Source organism: Heterodontus francisci, chromosome 47 (genome assembly GCF_036365525.1).
Source record: "Heterodontus francisci isolate sHetFra1 chromosome 47, sHetFra1.hap1, whole genome shotgun sequence".
NCBI classification, from domain to species: domain Eukaryota; kingdom Metazoa; phylum Chordata; class Chondrichthyes; order Heterodontiformes; family Heterodontidae; genus Heterodontus; species Heterodontus francisci.
This window is the reverse complement of record NC_090417.1, coordinates 19,572,769-19,592,809: the sequence shown is the minus strand read 5'-3', so window position 1 is coordinate 19,592,809 and position 20,041 is coordinate 19,572,769. Positions and strand designations below refer to the sequence as shown.

The 20,041-nt window shown below is 46.6% G+C and overlaps 1 protein-coding gene across 2 annotated transcripts in view; it reads left to right on the top strand.

The window, feature by feature from the left end:
• The window catches only part of LOC137357140 (cell division cycle and apoptosis regulator protein 1-like), a 135,058-nt gene extending 115,017 nt beyond the window's left edge, over positions 1-20,041 (top strand). For both annotated transcript variants that reach the window (XM_068023216.1, XM_068023215.1), the window contains 8 exons: positions 1,837-2,145; positions 12,505-12,616; positions 13,378-13,451; positions 13,917-14,063; positions 14,887-15,013; positions 17,852-18,043; positions 18,817-19,022; positions 19,344-20,041. In XM_068023216.1, coding sequence (XP_067879317.1) covers positions 1,837-2,145; positions 12,505-12,616; positions 13,378-13,451; positions 13,917-14,063; positions 14,887-15,013; positions 17,852-18,043; positions 18,817-19,022; positions 19,344-19,376 — 1,200 coding nt within the window. In that variant the 3' untranslated portion in view covers positions 19,377-20,041. The remainder of the gene's footprint in view (positions 1-1,836; positions 2,146-12,504; positions 12,617-13,377; positions 13,452-13,916; positions 14,064-14,886; positions 15,014-17,851; positions 18,044-18,816; positions 19,023-19,343) is intronic.

Here is a 20,041-nt window from a genome sequence, read left to right as displayed (position 1 = left end):
GAAGAGATCCCAATGATCCAAGTAGCTGAAGCCCTCCCGCCTACACCAGCTCTTCAGCCACGCGTTCATTTGCATAATCCTCCTATTCCGACCCTCACTAGCACGTGGCACAGGGAGTAATCCTGAGATTACAACCCGAGAGGTCCTGCTTTTTAACTCCCTATATTCACTTTACAGGACCTCATCTCTCTTCCTGCCTATGTCGTTAGTACCAATATGGACCACGACCTCTGGCTGCTCACCCTCCCCTTTCAGAATGTCCTGCAGCCGCTCCGAGACATCCTTGACCCAAGCACCAGGGAGGCAACATACCATCCTGGAGTCTCGTTTGTGGCCAAAGAAACGCCTATCTGCACCCCTTATGATAGCTTCTCCAATCTGTCCATGTTCATGAAGTTCTTCATCCCTGAAACCATTCTCGTGAATCTTTTTTGCACCCTCTCATGCCTTCACATCCTTCCTAAAGTGTGCAGCCCAGAAATGGATACAGTCCTCCAGTGAGGCCAAACCAGGGATTTATAGAGGTTCATCATATCGTCCTTGCTTTTGAACTCTGTGCCCCAATGTATGAAGCCTAGGGTCCCATGTGCTTTATTGACTGCTTTCTCAACGTGCCCTGCCACCTCCAGGTCCCTCTGCTCCTGCACCCTTTTTAGAATTGTACGCTTTATTTTATTTTGCCTCTCTTATTCTTCCTACCAAAATGAATTGCTTCACACTTCTCTCCATTGAATTTTATCTGCCACATGTCCGCCCAGTCCACCAGCCTGTCTGAGTCCTCTTCAAGTTTATTATTAGCCTCCTCACAGTTCACAATACCTCCAAGTTTAGTGTCGTCCATGAATTTTGAAATTGTGCTCTGTGCACCGAAGTCTAGGTCATTAATATAGGCCAAGAAAAGCAGGGGTCCTAATAACAACGCCTGGGCAACCCTACTATATAACTTCCTCCAGGCCTAAAAACAACAGTTTACCACAACTCTGCTTCCTGTCCATCAGCCAACTTGGTATCCATGCTGCTACTGTCTCTTTTATTCCCTTGGCTTTACCTTGGATGACAAGCCTGTTATGTGGCACTTTATCAAATGCCTTTTGGAAGTCCAAGTGCACCACATCAATCGCATGACACTCATCGACTCTCTCATCAAAAAACTCAAGCACATTAGATAAACATGATTTGCCTTTAACAGATCTGTGCTGGCTTTGCTTACTTAGTCCACATTTGTCTAAGTGACTTGAAATTTTACCCTGGATTATCGTTTCTCAAGCTTTCCTACCGCATAGGTTAAGCTGACTGGTATGTGGGTGCTTGGGTAACCCTAACACCCTTCTTTGAACAGGGATGTAATATTTGCAATTCTCCAGTCTTCTGGCACCACCCCTGCATATAAGGAGGATTGGAAGATTATGGCCAGTGCCTCCAATTTCTTACTCCCTTCCCTCAGTATCCCTGCCTATAATATACCTCCTCTTTATCAATTTTTAGCCCATCCGCTGTCTCAACTACCTCCTCTTTCACTATGACTTAGGCAACGTCTTCTTATTTGGTAAAGACGGATCCAAAGTATTCATTTGGTATCTGTCATGTCCTCTGCCTCCATACATTGTTCAGGCTGTGCAGGGGGAGCTTTACGCTGTATCTAACCCCGTGCTGTACCTGCCCTGGGAAAGTTTGATGGGGACAGTGGAGAGGGAGCATTATTCTGTATCTCACACTGTCCTGCCCCTACTCTGGGAATGTTTGATGCGTCTGCCATTTCAGTTCTCCACATTGTGGTGTAGGCGTTAGAGAATGAAGATTTTATTTTGTGAATCTGTTTCTGTGTTTTGCTCCTAGGTTTTGTGGCTTGCGGAGCTGTTTGGTGAGATGCTGCAGAGGGATTTTGGATACACCATCTATAAGGCCCTGCTCGCGTTCCCAGAAAGGAAACCAGAGGAGGTGATCGAGAAGCCGAAGGCGGTAAGTGCTGAACAAGAGAAAGGAGAAAAAGATCAGAAGAAGACGGAGCAAGAGGAAAAGGTAAAAGAGCCAAAGAAGGAAGCAGAGGAGCTGATGGAAGCGGAGGAGATGAAGGAATCAAGTGATCCACCAGCTAAAGCCACTGCAATAGAAGAGGATGAGAACTGGGACTGGGAGCTAACAAAGGTACAATCTGTGAGAAAGGGAGAGTTGTAAAGAGACAGGTGGGCATTGGTGCAACTGAGATTGAGATGGGAAGGGTTTGATACGGTTGGTGCTGGACCCAATGCAGTCGAGAGACAGCTGCAAGAGCAACAGGATCAAGGAGATGGATGGGGGGGCGGGGGCAACCATTGGTAGAGGGGTTCTGGGAAAAGTAACCAATGGGAAAGGGAGGTATGGAGAGGGTAACCATGTGGGAGAGGAGGTTGTGGCGAGAATAGTCAATGTGAGGATGGGAGGATAGCCAATGGGGGCTGGTTGCAGGTTTGGGGAGGGGGGGAATGGGAGGGGTTACCACTGGGAGAGGGAGGTATGGGGAGAGTAACCGATGGGAGAAGTGGGTATGCAGAGTGCTATGACCGAGGCAGGAGGAGTGCACTGTTTATTCTAGTCCCACTGAAGTCTCCTTTTTTTCACCTTAGCCCCTCACACACACACACACTCACACATACAGTGATGAACCGGAAAAATAAAAGGGATTTTTTAAAATTCAGAGCTGTTGCAGTAGAAAAAAAAACGCTTGGGCTAATTGCTTGCTCATTTTTGAAGAAAACAGCAAACTGGCATAGAGACTAGCCTCCGAGTAAATGTCGACAGGTCACTGGGATCTTTCAGAACAGTTCTTTCAGGCGGCGTTGAGAATGATTTTAGCAGGCTTTCTGCTAAGATAGGAGACGAGATAAATTGACATGGTGGACTTCTTACGGTCTTTTAGAGATTCTGGAAAGCGAGCTGGGTTGTGGTGTTCTTTCTTCACTTTATCAGCCGCTCACTCCAGAAGGTAAAACACACTCTTAGACTCTATAACCAAAAGCTTGTGAGTTTCCTGCCTCTCAGGTGCACGCTGCTGCTGCCGGGCTTGTCCAATTGAGGGCATGCTACTGACTTCTCTACCCACGTTTTTCCCTGTTACCAGGGTTTCTGTTCTATTTTTCACTTTAGTCATGTGACAATCAGTAAAGATTGTTGCCCTCTTGAAAAAAAACTGGTCCCACATTTTGACTGAATTCCTTTCAAAAAGTTGTAACAAAAAAAAAATCACTTTCGTAGCAAGAGGGTTAATAATGGGAAGGGCGGTGATGGGGGGAATAGCCAATGTAAGGTTGGGAGGATAGCCAATGTGTGTGGGGGTGGGGTTGAGGAAAGTAACCAATGGGAGAGTGGGGAACGGCGAGATAACCAATGGGGGAGGTGTATAAGAGGTTAACCAGTGAGAGGTGGAATGGAGAATAGCCAATGGGCAGAAGGAGAGGGAAGCTGACAGGAGAGGTGGGGTTGGGGCTGATAGTCAATAGGAGCAGGAGGAATGGGAGGGCAGATGGTGAAGAGGAGAGGGGATATGTAGCACAGCCAGTCGGTGAGGGGTGATGGGGAAGGTAACCAATAGATTTAGGGGTGAACAGAAAAACAAAAGGGAATCTGGCCTTCGAATTGGCAATGCCGGGGATTGGGGCGAGGGTTGGTTGAGTGGAAGCCTGGCCTGGAGGGTGGGGGGGGAGCTCTGGGATGGCGGTATTGGGAGGAACATGAGAAATTGGAGCAGGGGTAGGCCATTCAGCCCCTTCATGCCTGCCCCGCCATTCAATAAGATCATGACTGATCTGCCTCAAACCTCAACTCCTGTTTCATGCATAACCCTCAACTCTCTGATATTTCAGAAATCGATCTACCTCTTTAAATACTTTCAGTGATCTAGCCTCCGTAACACTGTCGGGTAGAGAATTCCAGACATTCACTAGCCTCTGAGAAAAAAAATTCCTTTGTATCTCAGTCTTAAATGACTGTCCCCTTATTCTGTAACCATGTCCCCTAGTTTGAGATTCCCCCACGAGTGGAAACATCATCTCAACATCTACCCTGTCAAGGTGAATAAAGGCTCAACCTGTTTAGTCGTTCTTGATTAGTCAACCCCTTCATCCCAGGAATCAGCCATGTGAATCTCTTTTGAACTGCCTCCAATGCTAGTATATGCTTTTAGGCACCAGAACTGTACACAGTGCTCCAGGTGCGGCCTCACCAACACCCTGTACAGTTGTAACAAAACTTGCCTATTTTTAAACTCTAACCCCCTAGCAATAAAGACCAAAATTCCATTTGCCTTCTTAATTATTTGCTGCACCTGCATGCTAACATTTTGTGCTTCATGCACAAGAACACCCAGATCCCTCTGTCCTGCACCTTTTTGGAGCCTCTCTCCATTTAAATAATAATCTGCCTTTTGATTCTTCCTACCAAAGTGGATGACCTCACACTTTTCTACATTAAACTCCATCTGCCAAGTTTTTGCCCACTCACTCAACCTATGAAGATCCCCTTGCAGATTCCTTATGTCCTCGTCACAACATGCCCTCCCACCTATTTTTGTTTCGTCAGCAAATTTGGATATATTACACTCTGCCCCCTCCTCCAAATCATTAATATAGATAGTAACTAATTGAGGCCCGAAGACTGATCCTTGTGCCAATAGTTATGTCTTTCCAAGTGATTCATTTTGGAAGGTCGAATTTGAATGCGGAATACAGGCTTAAAGACAGGATTCTTGGTAGTGTGGAGTAACAGAGGGATCTTGGGGTCCATGTCCATTGATCGCTCAAAGTTGCCACCCAAGTTGATAGGGTTGTTAAGAAGGCGTATGGTGTGTTGGCTTTCATTCACAGGGGGATTGAGTTTAAGAGCCGCGAGGTTATGCTGCAGCTCCAAAAGGCCCTGGTTCGACCACACTTGGAATATTGTGTTCAGTTCTGGCCGCCTCATTATAGGAAGGATGTGGAAGCTTTAGAGAGGGTGCAGAGGAGATTTACCAGGATGCTGCCTGGACTGGAGGGCATGTCCTACGAAGAAAGATTGAGGGAGCTAGGGCTTTTCTCATTGGAGCGAAGAAGGATGAGAGGTGACTTTATAGAGGGGTACAAGATGATGAGAGGCATAGATAGAGTGGATAGTCAGAGACTTTTTCCCAGGGTGGAAAGGGCTATCACCAGGGGGCATAATTTTAAGGTGATTGGAGGAAGGTTTCGGGGAGATGTCAGAGGTAGGTTCTTTACACAGAGAGTGGTGGGTGCGTGGAATGCACTACCAGCGGTGGTAGTAGAAGCAGATAGATTAGGGACATTTAAGCGACTCTTGGATAGGTACACGGATGATAGTAGAATGAAGGGTATATAGTTAGTTTGATCTTAGAGTAGGTTAAAGGTCCGGCACAACATCGTGGGCCGAAGGGCCTGTACTGTGCTGTACTGTTCTATGTTCTCTGTCCTCTGAGTTAACCAATCCTCAATCATTACCCCCAATACCGTGAGAAATCTTGTGCAATAGTCTTTTATGTGGCACCTTATCGAATGTCTTCTGGAAATCCAAATACATGACATCTACCGGTTCCCCTTTATCAACTCTGCTTGTTCTATCCTCAAAGAACTCCAGCAAATTTGGTAAACAAGATTTCCCTTTCTCAAAACCATGTTGACTCTGTTTGCGTGCATTAAGCTTTTCTAAATGGCCTGCTATTTCTTCCTTAATAATGGACTCTAGCATTTTCTCAACGACCAATGTTAGGTTGAGTGGCCTATAGTTTCCTGCTTTTTGTCTCCCTCCCTTCTTGAACAGGCATCACATTAGCGGTTTTCCAATTTGCTGGGACCCTCCCGAAATCCAGTGAGTTCTGGAATATTTCGACCAATGCCTGCACTGTCTCTGCAGCCGCTTCCTTTACAACCCTTGGATGCAGGCAGTCAGGTCCTGGCGACTTGTATGCCTTTAGTCCCGTTAGTTTGTCAGATACTTTGTCCCTCTTGATAGAGACTGTTACAAGATCTTTCCTTCTATTAGCTCCTTGCTTACCTGATATCTGTGGGATGTTTATAGTGTCCTCCACCGTGAAGACCGATGCAAAATATTGGTTTAAATTATCTGCCATTTCCCTGTTATCAATTCTCCAGTCGCATCCTCCAAGGGTCCCACACTCCAGAATTTATGAAAGGGAAATTATACTTGACAAATCTACTGGAATTTTTTGAGGATGTAACTGGTAGAATAGGTAAGGGAGAACCAGTGGGTATGGTGTATTTGGACTTTCAGAAGGCTTTCGCTCAGGTCCCACATAAGAGATTAGCATGCAAAATTAAAGCACATGGGATTGGGGGTAAGGCGGATAGAGAACATGGATAGAGAACTGGTTGCCAGACAGGAAACAAAGAGTAGGGATAAACGGGCCTTTTTCCGAGTGGCAGGCAGTGACTCGTGGGGTATCGCAGGGATCAGTGCTAGGACCCCAGCTATTCACAATACATATTAGTGATATAGATGAGGGAATTAAATGTAATATATCCAAATTTGCAGACGACACAAAGCTGGGTGGGAGTGTGAGTTGTGAGGAGGATGCAGAGAAGTTCCTGTGTGATTTGGACAGGTTGAGTGAGTGGGGAAATACATGGCAGATGTAGTATAATGTGGATAAATGTGAGGTTATCCACTTTGGTGGCAAAAACAGAAAGGCAGATTATTATCTGAACGGCGATAGATTGGGAAAGGGGGAGGTGCAGTGAGACCTGGGTGTCCTCGTGCACCAGTCGCTGAAAGTAGGCATGCAGGCAAATGATATGTTGGCCTTCATAGCGAGAGGATTTGAGTACAGGAGCAAGGATGTTTTGCTGCAATTATACAAGGCGTCGGTGAGGCCACACCTGGAATATTGTGTGCAATTTTGGTCTCCTTAACTGAGGAAGGATGTTCTTGCTATAGAGGGAGTGCAGCAAACTGATTCCTGGGATGGCGGGACTGGCGTATGAACAGGGATTGGGTCGATTCGGCTTGTATTTGCTAGAGTTTAGAAAAATTAGAGGGGATCTCATAGAAACCTATAAAATTCTAACAGGACTGGACAGGGTAGATGCAGGAAGGATATTCCCAATGGCAGGGGAGTCCAGGACCAGGAGTCACTGTCCAAGGATAAGGGATAAGCCAGTTAGGACTGAGATGAGGAGAGATTTCTTCACCCAGTGGTGAACCTGTGGAATTCTCTACCACAGAAAGCAGTTGAGGCCAGATCATGAAATATATTCAACCAAGAGTTCGATATAGTTCTTCGGGCTAAAGGGATCAAGGGATACGGGGAGGAAGCGGGAACAGGGTACTGAGTTTGGATGATCAGCCATGATCGTATCGAAGGGCCGAATGGCCTACTCCTATTTTTCTATGTTCTATCATATAGATGTAGAAAAGGAAAAAGGTGCATAAATGGTGGTGCAGGCTTGAGGGGCCGAACGGCCTACTCCTATTTTTCTATGTTCACTTTAGCTGCTCTCTTTTTTGTATACCCGTAGAAGCTCTTGCTGTTTGTTTTTATATCTTGCCAATTTACTTTCATAATCAATTTTCTCCCTCTTTTTTAGCTTTTTAGTCATCCGTTGCTGGATCCCAAAAATTTCCCAATCTTCTGGCCTACCACTAGTTTTCACTGCTTTTTATGCTTTAGTTTTTGATTGGATACTCTCCTTGACCATCTTTGTTAACCATGGCTGGTTCATCCTTCTCATTGAGTCCTTTTTGACGAGGATAAATTTTTGCTGAGCGTTATGAAATATCTGCTTAAATGTCTGCCACTGCCCATGCACTGACCTTCCCCTGTAGTCTATTTTCCCAGCCTGCTTTAGACAACTCGTACTTCATACCTCGGTAATTGCCCTTGTTTAAGTTGAGGACACTGGTTTGAGACCCGAGTTGCTCCCCCATCAAACTGAATTTGAAATTCTACCATGTTGTGATCACTACCCCCTAGAGGATCCTTAACTAAGATATCTGTTATTAATCCTATCTCATTACACATTACTAGATCTAAAATAGCCCGTTCACGTCTTCCATGTTACCACTGCCAATCTGATTTGTCCAGTCAATATGCAGATTAAAATTACCCATGACAATTGTAGCGCCCTTCTGATACGCCTCCATGATTTCCCGATTTATACTTTGTCTTATAGTGAGGCAACTCTTCTGGTGCCTATAGAAGACTCCCATCCATGACGTTCCCTGTGCTATTCCTTATTTCCACCCAAACTGATTCCACATCACGATCTATTGCACCTATATCACTACTCACCACCACACTGATACCTTCCTTTATTAACAAAGCTACCCCACCTCCTTTTCCTTTTTGTCTATTTTTCCAGAGCGTCAAATACCCTTGAATATTGAGTTCCCAGTCTTGGTCACCCTGCAACCACATCTCTGTAATAGCTGTCAAGTCATATTCATTTATTTCTATTTGTACCGTCAACTCATCTATCTTGTTACAAATGCTGCTTGCATTCAGATAAAGAGCCTTAAGCTTTGACTTTTTCCCATCATTACTCATTCTGGTTCTAATTTCTGCTGCACTCTTCTGCTGATATTTTCTGCCCCTTCCTGTCACAATTTGATTACCGTTCGTCTCTTTGTTACCCTGCACCTCTGCTCTCTCATTTCTTCTCGATTTTTTAAACTTCCCTTCAATTGAACCCTCCCCCTATCTACAACCCTAGTTATACGATTCGCCAGGACACTGGTCCCAGCATGGTTCAAATGAAGCCCGTCCCAACGGAACAGCTCTCTCCTTCCCCAGTACTGGTGCCAGTGCCCCATGAATCGAAACCCATTTCTGCCACACCAATCTTTGAGCCACGCGTTTACCTCTCTAATCTTATTGCCCTACACCAATTTGCACATGGCTCCGGTAGTAATCCGGAGATTATTACCTTTGATGTTCTGCTTTTTAATTTAGCCCCAAGCTACTCAAGTCCATAAACAGAACCTCTTTCCTAGTTGTTGGTACCTACGTGGACCACGACAACTGGATCCTTCCCCTCCACCTCCAAGTTCCTCTCTCGCCCCGAAGAGATGTCTTTAACCTTGGCACCAGGGAGTCAACACATACGTTGGGCCTCCCTGTCTTTGCTGCAGAGAACAGTATCTATTCCTTAAATATGCTATCCCCTATTACTACTGCATTTCTCTTTTCTCCCCCCACTTGAATGGTGCTCTGAACCACGATACTGTGGTCAGTTCGCTCATCCTCCCTGTGCAGCCTGTGCCCTCATCCACACCGGGAGCAAGAACCTCGTACCTATTGGTTAAGGGCACTGACTGAGGCTGCTACAAAGCTAAATTCTGGATCCCCATACCTGCCTCACTCGCAATCACACCCTCCTGTCACTGACCATGGTCCAAATTTGATGTACTTAATCTAAGGGGTGTGACTGTCTGCTGAAACACAGTGTCCACGTAACTCTCCCCCTCCTCGATGTGTCGCAGTGTCTGCAGCTCGGACTCCAGCTCATCAACTCTGAGCCAAAGTTCCTCGAGCAGCCAACACTTGCTGCAGATGTGGTCACTGTGGATCGCACTGGCAACCACCATTTCCTACATACAACAGCTGCAGCACAGCGACTGCCCAGCCATCAATGTTCTATTTAATTCATGAATTTGTATGTTAAATATTTTAAACGTGATTTTCTTAACTGTACTCTTCAGCTGTAATAACGTCTCTTGATGTAAACCACTTGGCCAATCAGAAGTGACACGGAAGAGATACCCACCAATCATCTAAAATAAAAGCAAAATACTGCAGATGCTGGACATCTGAAATAAAAACAAGAAATGCTGGAAATGCTCAGCAGGTCTGGCAGCATCTGTGGAGAAAGAAGCAGAGTTAACGTTTCAGTTCAGTGACCCTTCTTCAGAACTGGCAGATATGAGAAATCTAAAAGATTTTAAGCAAGTAAAGGGGAGTGGGTGTGTGGGTGGGGCAGGAGATAACAAAAGAGAAGGTGTTGAGAGGACAAGGTCACAGAGAATAACTGACCAGAGGTCATGGAGTGCTTTGTGCTTTACAGTCAATTAACACCCTTTCTGTACTAATGCTTTGTCCTTCACCGCACCATTAACGTACCGTTTGCCTTTGTTCCATGACCTTCTGGTCAGTTATTCTCTGTGACCTTGTCCAATCAACACCTTCTCTTTTGTTAGCTCTTGCCCCACCACCCGTTTTACTTACTTAAAATCTTTTACATTTCTAATATTTGTCAGTTCTGACAAATACTCTGAGTATTTACAGTATTTCTCGTTTATATTTTATCCTACCAATCATCTGCTTGTTTTCCTGTGACGTCACACTTCTCCTCTGACAGGTAGAAACAGGTAGAAGGGCCTCTCTGCCTGGTTTTTATCTTCCGCCACTGCTGTCCTTCTCATGCAGATCTGCTGTCCATGTGCTCTGAGTTCTGAGGCTGGGGGTATTGGGAGGAGCTCTGGGGTTGGACGTGTTTGATGGTGGAGATAGGCGTGAGAGCAAGTGCAATTGTCAGGTGGAAGAAGTGATTTATATTTTCTTCAACGCTGATCAGACTAACTTGATGGTGCAGCAATCCCTCAGCATTGTTGGCACTGATGATTTTAGTTTCACAATTGACCCTGAACCTTACAAGTGCAGAGTTCAAGGTTTGCCTTTGGCAGATGTAGATAAGATACTATTGGTAGCAAATCATTCCTGTTGCTGTAATACACCAGGGTGCACAGTGACACACGAAGTTGGAGGGGCTGAAATAACCAGTGGGTCACTTGCAGCTCCAGCATTTTGTATGTGTAGAATTTAGCACTGGGGTGGGGAGACACGCTCCCAACTTTCCTCTAACCAGCAGTTCTCCCGGTACCTGTCTCTCCATCCTTGCTCAGAGGTGTTGACTCTTGATGGGATACAGTTTCATCATGGCCCTCCACATGATCCAAGTGCAATTGTTTGAGTGAGACGCTGGAAAATGTCAAGGCGATTCAAACATGGGGTGTCACCACCATGGGCACTGTCACTTTCGACTCCTCTGCTGCCTTTCCCTCCATAGACCAGGGCACAGACACCAGTTGTGGAACCCACTGCTACAACTCTGGCTCAGATCAGCTAATTCAGCTCCAAGCAGGGTGGAACCCCTTACCTGGGGGTAGGTTTCTGGTTGCCCAGGGCAGGGGAATTGTTTGTGGTGGAGGGTGGGTTTCTGGTTGCCCAGTGTGGTGGGCACTGGTTCCTCTGTGTTTTAGCTGTTCAGCTATCATAGAATTGTACAGCCATTATGACACAGAAGCTGGTCCATCGAGGCGGTGTTGGTGTTAAAACCCCACACGAGCAGTATTCTGGTCCATTGTAGCCGTCCTGTTGCCCTATCCCTTTATTTTATTTTCCTTCAGCCACCTCTCTAACCTGTTCTTCAATGTTGCCCTGTTCTCTGCTTCAATCACCATCTCCGGGAGGGCATACCACACACTCACAACCCTCTGTGAAAAAACCCTTAGTTTAGTTTAGTTTTAGTTTAGAGATACAGCACTGAAACAGGCCCTTCGGCCCACCGAGTCTGTGCCAACCATCAGCCACCCATTTATACTAATCCTACACTCAAACCATATTCCTACCACATCCCCACCTGTCCCTATATTTCCCTACCACCTACCTATACTATACTATACTTCTCCCATTCCGTGTTCTAAATCTCTTACATTTAATCTGAAATCAACGTCGCCTCGCTCTGGGACACTCAGGTGCTGGAAACAGGCTGTTTCTATTTATTCCATCCTATTTCCATGGTTTAAAACACCTATTAATCTCCTCGGAGTTCCGAAGAAGGGTCACTGACCCGAAACGTTAACTCTGCTTCTCTTTCCACAGATGCTGCCAGACCTGCTGAGTGATTCCAGCATTTCTTGTTTTTATTTCAGATTTCTAGCATCCGCAGTATTTTGCTTTTATTATTTATTATTAATCTCCTCTGTTCTTCTGAAAAAAGCCCCAATTTTCCAAGTCTTTCTTGGTAATTATACTTGCTGAGACCAGGCAACATACCAGGGATGAAAAGCCATCAATCTGAAGCGGTAACTCTGTTTCTCTCCACAGATGCGACCTGATCTACGAAGTATTTCCAGCGTTTTCTGTTTTTACTTCATGTTTCCAGCATTCCCACTATTTTGGTTTTGCAGCATCTCAGTGAATGTGCACTCTTACCATTCCATTACTTCAACATCTGGTTGTAGGAAGGAGACCAGAACAGCACACAGTCTCCAACTCTGACTGACTGACTATGTTTCATAGAGTTTCCCTGTTAGATTTCCATTTTTATATTCAATGTTTCTTGCTGTAAATCCAATCCTGAACCAGTTCTTTAACTTGATGGGGCTGCATTTAATGAGCTGTGAACCCGAACTTTCAAATCCCTTTGCTCCCCCACAGCTCCCCAGCCAACCTTCATTCAAATTTTTTTTTTTTTTACCAATGTGTACCAGTGGTTAACCAGATCTTTGCGGTGTTGATTGCAGCCGGAAGAAGGAGAGACTAAAGACAAGGAAATGAAAGGGAAAGAGACCGATGATGACACACTTCTGCAGATGGATGATGTTCTGTTCCTGGAGGAAAATGAAGAGGACTTTGGTGAGGAATGGTTCCTATAAGAGCAATGCAACATACACCCAACTATCCCATGGCACAGTGCAGCGACTGTTGGAAAGTCTCCCATCTCGTTGGAACGACACTCTGAAGCATTGTGTGTCTCTAGCACATGTGCAGTTTCCCTGACCTGAGTGTCAACCTTTGACCTTCCAGTGGCATAGCATCAGCTGTCAGTAAAGTGCTCAATGTTGAGCTAAACTGACAGCAGAAAGTCTCGGGTAAGCCCACTCGAGGTGTGGTCTGCCCAGAGCATTGTAATTTAAGCATAACATCCTGAGATGTCAATCGACTGCACAAGCAAGGAAAGATCCGTTTCTAGCTGCTTTGTTGATTTACTGTGTACATAATCTGTGCTCCACCTCTGCCTGGTGCTCTGTTTCAGATGGTGAAGGAAGGAACTGAACCCTAATCTTGACACACTTACAGCTCTTCTTTGCAGAGACTCATTATAAACATGCACCTCCAAACCCAACAACCATAGTTTCAGTCTGTTGCTTTCTATTTGGGAGCTCATGTGAATCCCCACCACCTGAATACAGTTAAACACTCAGTTTGATATACAGTTAACATTTGGGAGTGTTTGACGGGAGAGTGTAGAGGGAGCTTTACTCTGTATCTAACCCCGTGCTGTACCTGTCCTGGGATCCCGCCCAGTTAGTCTGCTGTCACTTCCCTCCCCCATACTTCGCCCCAATGTCACCTCTCCAAGAGTTTGTGCTGATGTCTGATTGTGCTTTCTGCAGGTATCTCCAATGCTGATGATAAAAAGCTGAGTGAGAAAGGGGATGGAGCAGAGAGTGGATCTGTTAAAGAGATGGTAAGGAAACATCAATGCCTTGCGAGACAGATTGAGTTGGGGCAATAGGGGTCTTCTTGGAGTAATCAGATAATGCGGAGCCTTTGGGGTAAGCTGTTTAATAGAGAGAGCAGTGACTGGCTATTGGGGGGTGGGGGAAGGACCAGGATCAGATAGTGGCTGGGGCAAGGGTTTGAGGCTCTGTCGTCACTGAGGGCAGAGGGTCTGTATATTGGAGTTGGTAGAGCACAAGGTGTGTGTTCGGCTGGTGGATTGGGGTGAGACTGGCAGTGGTACTACTGAGAGATTGGAAGGTAGTCAGGTTACTGAGGTCCTCGCCCTACACCGGGTCACGCAGGACATGCAGGGTGGCCAGGATATGGCTTCACTTCAGTAGGGGCCACTGAATGGTTAAGGAATGTTCTCAGAGGTTAGCGCTGGAAGAGCAGCAACATAAGTCTGCTTTCATCTCTCTCTGCACTGCAGGAGAAGGACATCAGTCAGATGGTGTCACTGCGCAAGGATCTTCTGCTCGCCTTCATCTACTTTGACCGCAATCTGTGTAGCTACATTCTGGAGAAGGACCTGGAGCACATCCTCTGCACTTTGGGGCTGCGCCTGTCCAGAGCTCAGGTAAGCTGCAAACCTCAGGCGTTGGTGCACTTCCATCACAGATCACTGATTCTGTTTGGTGCTGGGCTCAATCCGGTTTAATTCCCCTTCCACTAATGGCTTCAGTTCATGGGCACCAGCACCGCTCCCTCGTTAATTATCTTCGAGAATGAACTCAGGCGGTGGCTGTTAAACTGTGAGGATCTGCAGCCAAGTTGAATACTCTTCAACATCAGGATTCTTGTGATACACAGCAGGAACCCTGGCTGATTTCCTATGTTTGAGTCCATAGCTCCACAAATATGCCCAGTTAAGATGACCTAACTCAGCAGACACTGGGGTTTCAGAGAGCACGCTGTTCAGATCACAAGCACAGAATCAGTATCCTGTTCCTGGGTCAGAGGTAACAGTGCTCTCACAACCAGACTGGAACAACCTTCAGTGTCCTCATCTCTTTGCAGGGCACTGAAATTTGCAAAGGATCTGTTGAATAACTGGCACCTTAGCTTGTCCTATGATGTGTCAGCACAATGAACATGGCTTCATTTAAGCATTCTGTCGTACTGTTACTCATTTATATTGCCAAGAAGATACAGGACATGAGTGAGTGAGTGAATGGCACGTGGCAATGAGATATGGGCCGGTCTCTGCTTCCCTACAGGATGACTGGACTCGATTCACTCTCTGATTCCTCTCAGGATGGTGGTTCATGGCTCACGAAATGGGGTATGGGGCAGTGCTGCTGAGGGTATTGAGCTTGTGCCCCCGGCTCCAATCAGTGGGAGCTCAGTAAAGGGGCTTTCAGTCACAGGGACTCTAACTCAAATACACCCTTTTGTTGCAGATTAAGCAACTGTTGGGGAAGGTTTCCTCGCAGAACATGTGTCTTTATCGAACCCTTACAGATGGCTGGGAAGGGGATCTGGATAAACTGGAGAACAGGAGTCTTGTGACAGAGGACATGGTGCTAGGTAAGGCTTTCATCCTGGTGCATCCTCCTGCCGCCCGTGGCAGTGCTGTAGACCCGAGCAGTTTAAGTGTGGTTTAACCCCCTGCAGTCCCTCATGAGCCCAGGAGCACTGAGGGCGATTGCTGCCCGCCCCCCCAGCTATGATCAAAGATTGACAAACAATCCGAGGACATCGGCCAGTGTCTCCACCCGCTGAGATCCCTGTGTCGGCGCTGATTGCTCACTGCACTGTGGATGCTCAGTCGTTGAGTATTTTCAGGGCAGGAATACAGATTTTAGGATTCTAGGGGAATGAAGCAATATGGGGGTCAGGTGGGAAATTAGATGTAACCTCAGCCTTGATCTTTTGAATGGCGGAGCAGGCTCGAGGGGCCCTATGACCCACTGATGCTTTGACTTAGGGTTATAAACGCAGTGTCACATCGGCAGTTAGACACACGCTGTTCCTGCAATTGGCTGCACTTGTGACTTCATCTGGACTGGTGGCTCAAATCTCAGCAACGCTGGTGTCCAATCGCAGCACTGAATTCCAGTGTCAGCTGCCTGAGCGTCTTCAATAAAGTCCAGGGTCCCGATCACCTGTACCCTGTACATCTCTACCTCCTCCTCCTTCTGTTCCCCACCTGCCCCAATCCCCCATCTCTTCCCTCCCTCTGTCCCCATCCTATTCATGTATTTGTCAAGATGCCTCTTAAACGTCGCTATCGTACCTGCTTCCACCACCTCCCCTGGCAACAAGTTCCAGGCACTCACCACCCTCTGTGTAAAGAACTTGCCTCGCACATCCCCTCTAAACTTTGCCCCTCACACCTTAAACCTATGTCCCCTAGTAACTGACTCTTCCACCCTGGGAAAAAGCTTCTGACTATCCACTCTGTCCATGCCGCTCATAACTTTGTAAACCTCTATCATGTCGCGCCTCCACCTCTGTCGTTCCAGTGAAAACAATCCGAGTTTATCCAACCTCTCCTCATAGCTAATGCCCTCCAGACCAGGCGACATCCTGGTAAACCTCCTCTGTACCCTCTCCAAAGCCTCCACGTCCTTCTGGTAGTGTGGCGACCAGAACTGCACACAATATTTTAAGTGTGGCCTATCTAAAGTTCTGTACAGCTGCAGCATGACTTGCCAATTTTTATACTCTATGCCCCGACCGATGAAGGCAAGCATGCCGTATGCCTTCTTGACTACCTTATCCACCTGCGTTGCCACTTTCAGTGACCTGTGGACCTGTACGCCCAGATCTCTCTGCCTGTCAACACTCCTAAGGGTTCTGCCATTTACTGTATACTCCCCACCTGCATTAGACCTTCCAAAATGCATTACCTCATATTTGTCCGGATTAAACTCCATCTGCTATTTCTCCGCCCAAGTCTCCAACCGATCTATATCCTGCTGTATCCTCTGACAATCCTCATCACTGTCCGCAACTCCACCAACCTTTGTGTCGTCCGCAAACTTACTAATCAGACCAGCTACATTTTCCTCCAAATCATTTATATATACTACAAACAGCAAAGGTCCCAGCACTGATCTCTGCAGAACACCACTAGTCACATCCCTCCATTCAGAAAAGCACCCTTCCACTGCTACCCTCTGTCTTCTATGACCAAGCCAGTTCTGTATCCATCTTGCCAGCTCCCCTCTGATCCCATGTGACTTCACCTTTTGTATCAATCTGCCATGCGGGACCTTGTCAAAGGCTTTACTGAAGTCCATATAGATAACATCCACTGCCCTTCCTTCATCAATCATCTTCGTCACTTCCTCAAAAAACTCAATCAAATTAGTAAGACACGACCTCCCCTTCACAAAACCATGCTGCCTCTCACTAATAAGTCCATTTGTTTCCAAATGGGAGTAAATCCTGTCCCGAAGAATCCTCTCTAATAATTTCCCTACCACTGACGTAAGGCTCACTGGCCTATAATTTCCTGGATTATCCTTGCTACCCTTCTTAAACAAAGGAACAACATTGGCTATTCTCCAGTCCTCTGGGACCTCACCTGTAGCCAATGAGGATGCAAAGATTTCTGTCAAGGCCCCAACAATTTCTTCCCTTGCCTCCCTCAATATTCTGGAGTAGATCCCATCAGGCCCTGGGGACTTATCTACCATAATACTTTGCAAGACACCCAACACCACCTCCTTTTTGATAATGAGATGACTGAGACTATCTACACTCCCTTCCCTAGGCTCATCATCCACCAAGTCCTTCTCTTTGGTGAATACTGATGCAAAGTACTCATTTAGTACCTCGCCCATTTCCTCTGGCTCCACACATAGATTCCCTTCTCTGTCCTTGAGTGGGCCAACCCTTTCCCTAGTTACCCTCTTGCTCTTTATATACGTATAAAAAGCCTTGGGATTTTCCTTAATCCTGTTTGCCGATGGCATTTCATGACCCCTTTTTGCCCTCCTGACTCCTTGCTTAAGTTCCTTCCTACTGTCTTTATATTCCTCAAGGGATTCGTCTGTTCCTAGCCTTCCAGCTCTTACGAATGCTTCCTTTTTCTTTTTGACGAGGCTCACAATATCCCGCGTTATCCAAGGTTCCCAAAACTTGCCAAACTTATCCTTCTTCCTCACAGGAACATGCCAGTCCTGGATTCTAATCAACTGACGTTTGAAAGACTCCCACATGTCAGATGTTGATTTACCCTCAAACAGCCGCCCCCAATCTAAATTCTTCAGTTCCTGCCTAATATTGTTATAATTAGCCTTGTCTGTTCATTCTTGGTGATGTTGTCTCTGGGTCTTGTTGGGGGATTTATGTTTGGTTCCCTTGGCTGTTGTTAAGAGAGGTGAGGAACTCAGCCTCTGTTGTGATTCTTTGCAGGGAACCAGCACCTGTTGCAATCTTGCCCCAGTGTAGCTCCCAGTAAGCCCAGGACCCGGTCTGGAGACAGCAGCCTGGTAGAGTACAATGGCAACATGGTCAATGTAGGCAACGTGATTGAGAAACTGGCGCGAGACGAGAGAAACCGCGCAGAGATGGAAACTAAACTGCAATCAATGGAGTCACAGCTGGGTGAGCACACTAAGGATACTGGGAGTGGGAGTATCCTGGGCCGCATGGCTGAAGGGAACATGTCAAGCGGCGTAACCTTGGAGAGATGTAGAGGAGATATACCAGATTGATTTCAGGGAAGTGGAGCTTGAGTGAAGTAGAGAGATGGCAGAAGATCGAGCTGTCCTCCTTAGAGCAGTGAAATCTAAGGGGGAATATAATAGACATTCAAAATCATGGGTTTTGCAGGAGTAATTCAGGAGAAACTGTTTCGCTTGGCAGGAGGGGCAGTAACCAAAGGACACCAATTTAAAATAATTGGCAGAAGAAGCAGAGCAAGAGGCGAGAATTTTATGCAGTGTGTTGTAACTAAAGGGCAGGGGTGAGGCATGGATGCAGTCATTATTTATAAATGGGGATTGCACAAATACTTGAAAAGGAGAAATTTGCATACCTGTAGGGCTGGAGGGGGTAGTGGGACTGATGGTATAACTCTTTCATAGACCTGGCACAGCAACGATAGGCCAAGTGGTCTCCTTGTGCTGTAAGATTGTACAGGTTACGGTTGTGAATGGAGATTGGGAGAGTGGTTGGAGGTGTGGATTCAGAGCTGGTTGTTGGGTGGGGACTGGGGGTGCAGGGATTGGGTCGGGGGTGGGGATTGGGATGGGGGCGGGTTGACAATTGAAGTGAGCGTGGGGATTGAGATGGGGGTGGGATTTGGGGAGTACATGGAGGTAAGGGGTGGGGCTGGGATTGGTGTTGACTGATGTTTGAAAATGTTTCTTGCATAGCTGAAGCTCTGGGAAAGCTATCTTCAAATGACAGTGTGAACAAGTCCCTGAGTTCAGGGATGCAGGAAATGCAGAAACAGATGTCCGAGCTCGAGGATCGAGTGAAGGCAGCAGAGAAATTGAAGATCTTTTATGAGCTGCGGCTCCAGGACAACACCAGGAATCTCAATTCCATGGTCGAGGAGATCCAGCGTATTATTAAAAAGGTAACGAGCTGCATGTCATCACCACTTCCCGAACCACTCAGTCCAACTGGCCCCTCACCCTTCAACACACACGCACAAAAAAACACTGTTCCTGTCTCTGCAATGGGCCCCGGTCCTGTGTTACAACCCACCCTGCTATCGGTCAGCTGGTCTCAATTGGAGCCACTGTTGTGCTTGGGGCTGGTGGAGTTGGGTGTTGGGAGGGGTGTGTATGTCAGAGGGTGGGAGGTTCTGTCGGGTTGGGGAGTGGTGGATCTTGGTGTCGAGTATTCAGCCTGGAGTGAGTTCAGTAAATCTAAAGATTTTTCTTTTTCTTTTCAGAACAACGCAGTGACGGAGAAGAAGGAGAAGTGAGGAGAGGGCCTCGTCCCCAGAGATTGATGAGAGCCAGGAATCCCTGATAGAATACAGTGAGCTAGCGCCAGATCGTATGTTGTGACCTGCTTTGAACCCTTGCTTTCCTAATCTTATTAAAGGCCTAACACAAATACCAAGTGACTCCAACCTGCAAGTTTGCCAAATTGTGCCGTGTGTTTTGATTTTTGCATTGGTCCTGTGCACCATATTCAGGATGTACAAATGGGGAACAGAGATCGATGTGTATATTTGTGTGTAACCATCCGTATTTTAGCAGCATCCTCAGTGGGACCTGCTCGCTTTCCCCCACCCCTCCCCATTTTGAGCTGGGGATGTCCTCATAGTATGGGCCTTTGCCCAGTTTCGATGAGTCTGTCAAGGCTTCCTTTCCCCATGTAACATGTGGCAGGCTCACCAGAAAAAGTGGCATTGCCTGGACTCGTCGTGGGTGCACGTCTTGATTGTTGAACCTGGCCAGTGGGATCATTCACTGAGCCAACATTTTCAACCCCCTTTCCATTTCTCTCCCCAGACTGAGTCTTGTGGGAATAGATTCCTGCTCTTCGCCAGCTGCCTTCCTTTAGATCATTGTCGCCCGCCCCTCTGTCAGGATGTCACAATATTTACAATATAAAGATTCTTCACTGTTTTTAAAACCTTCA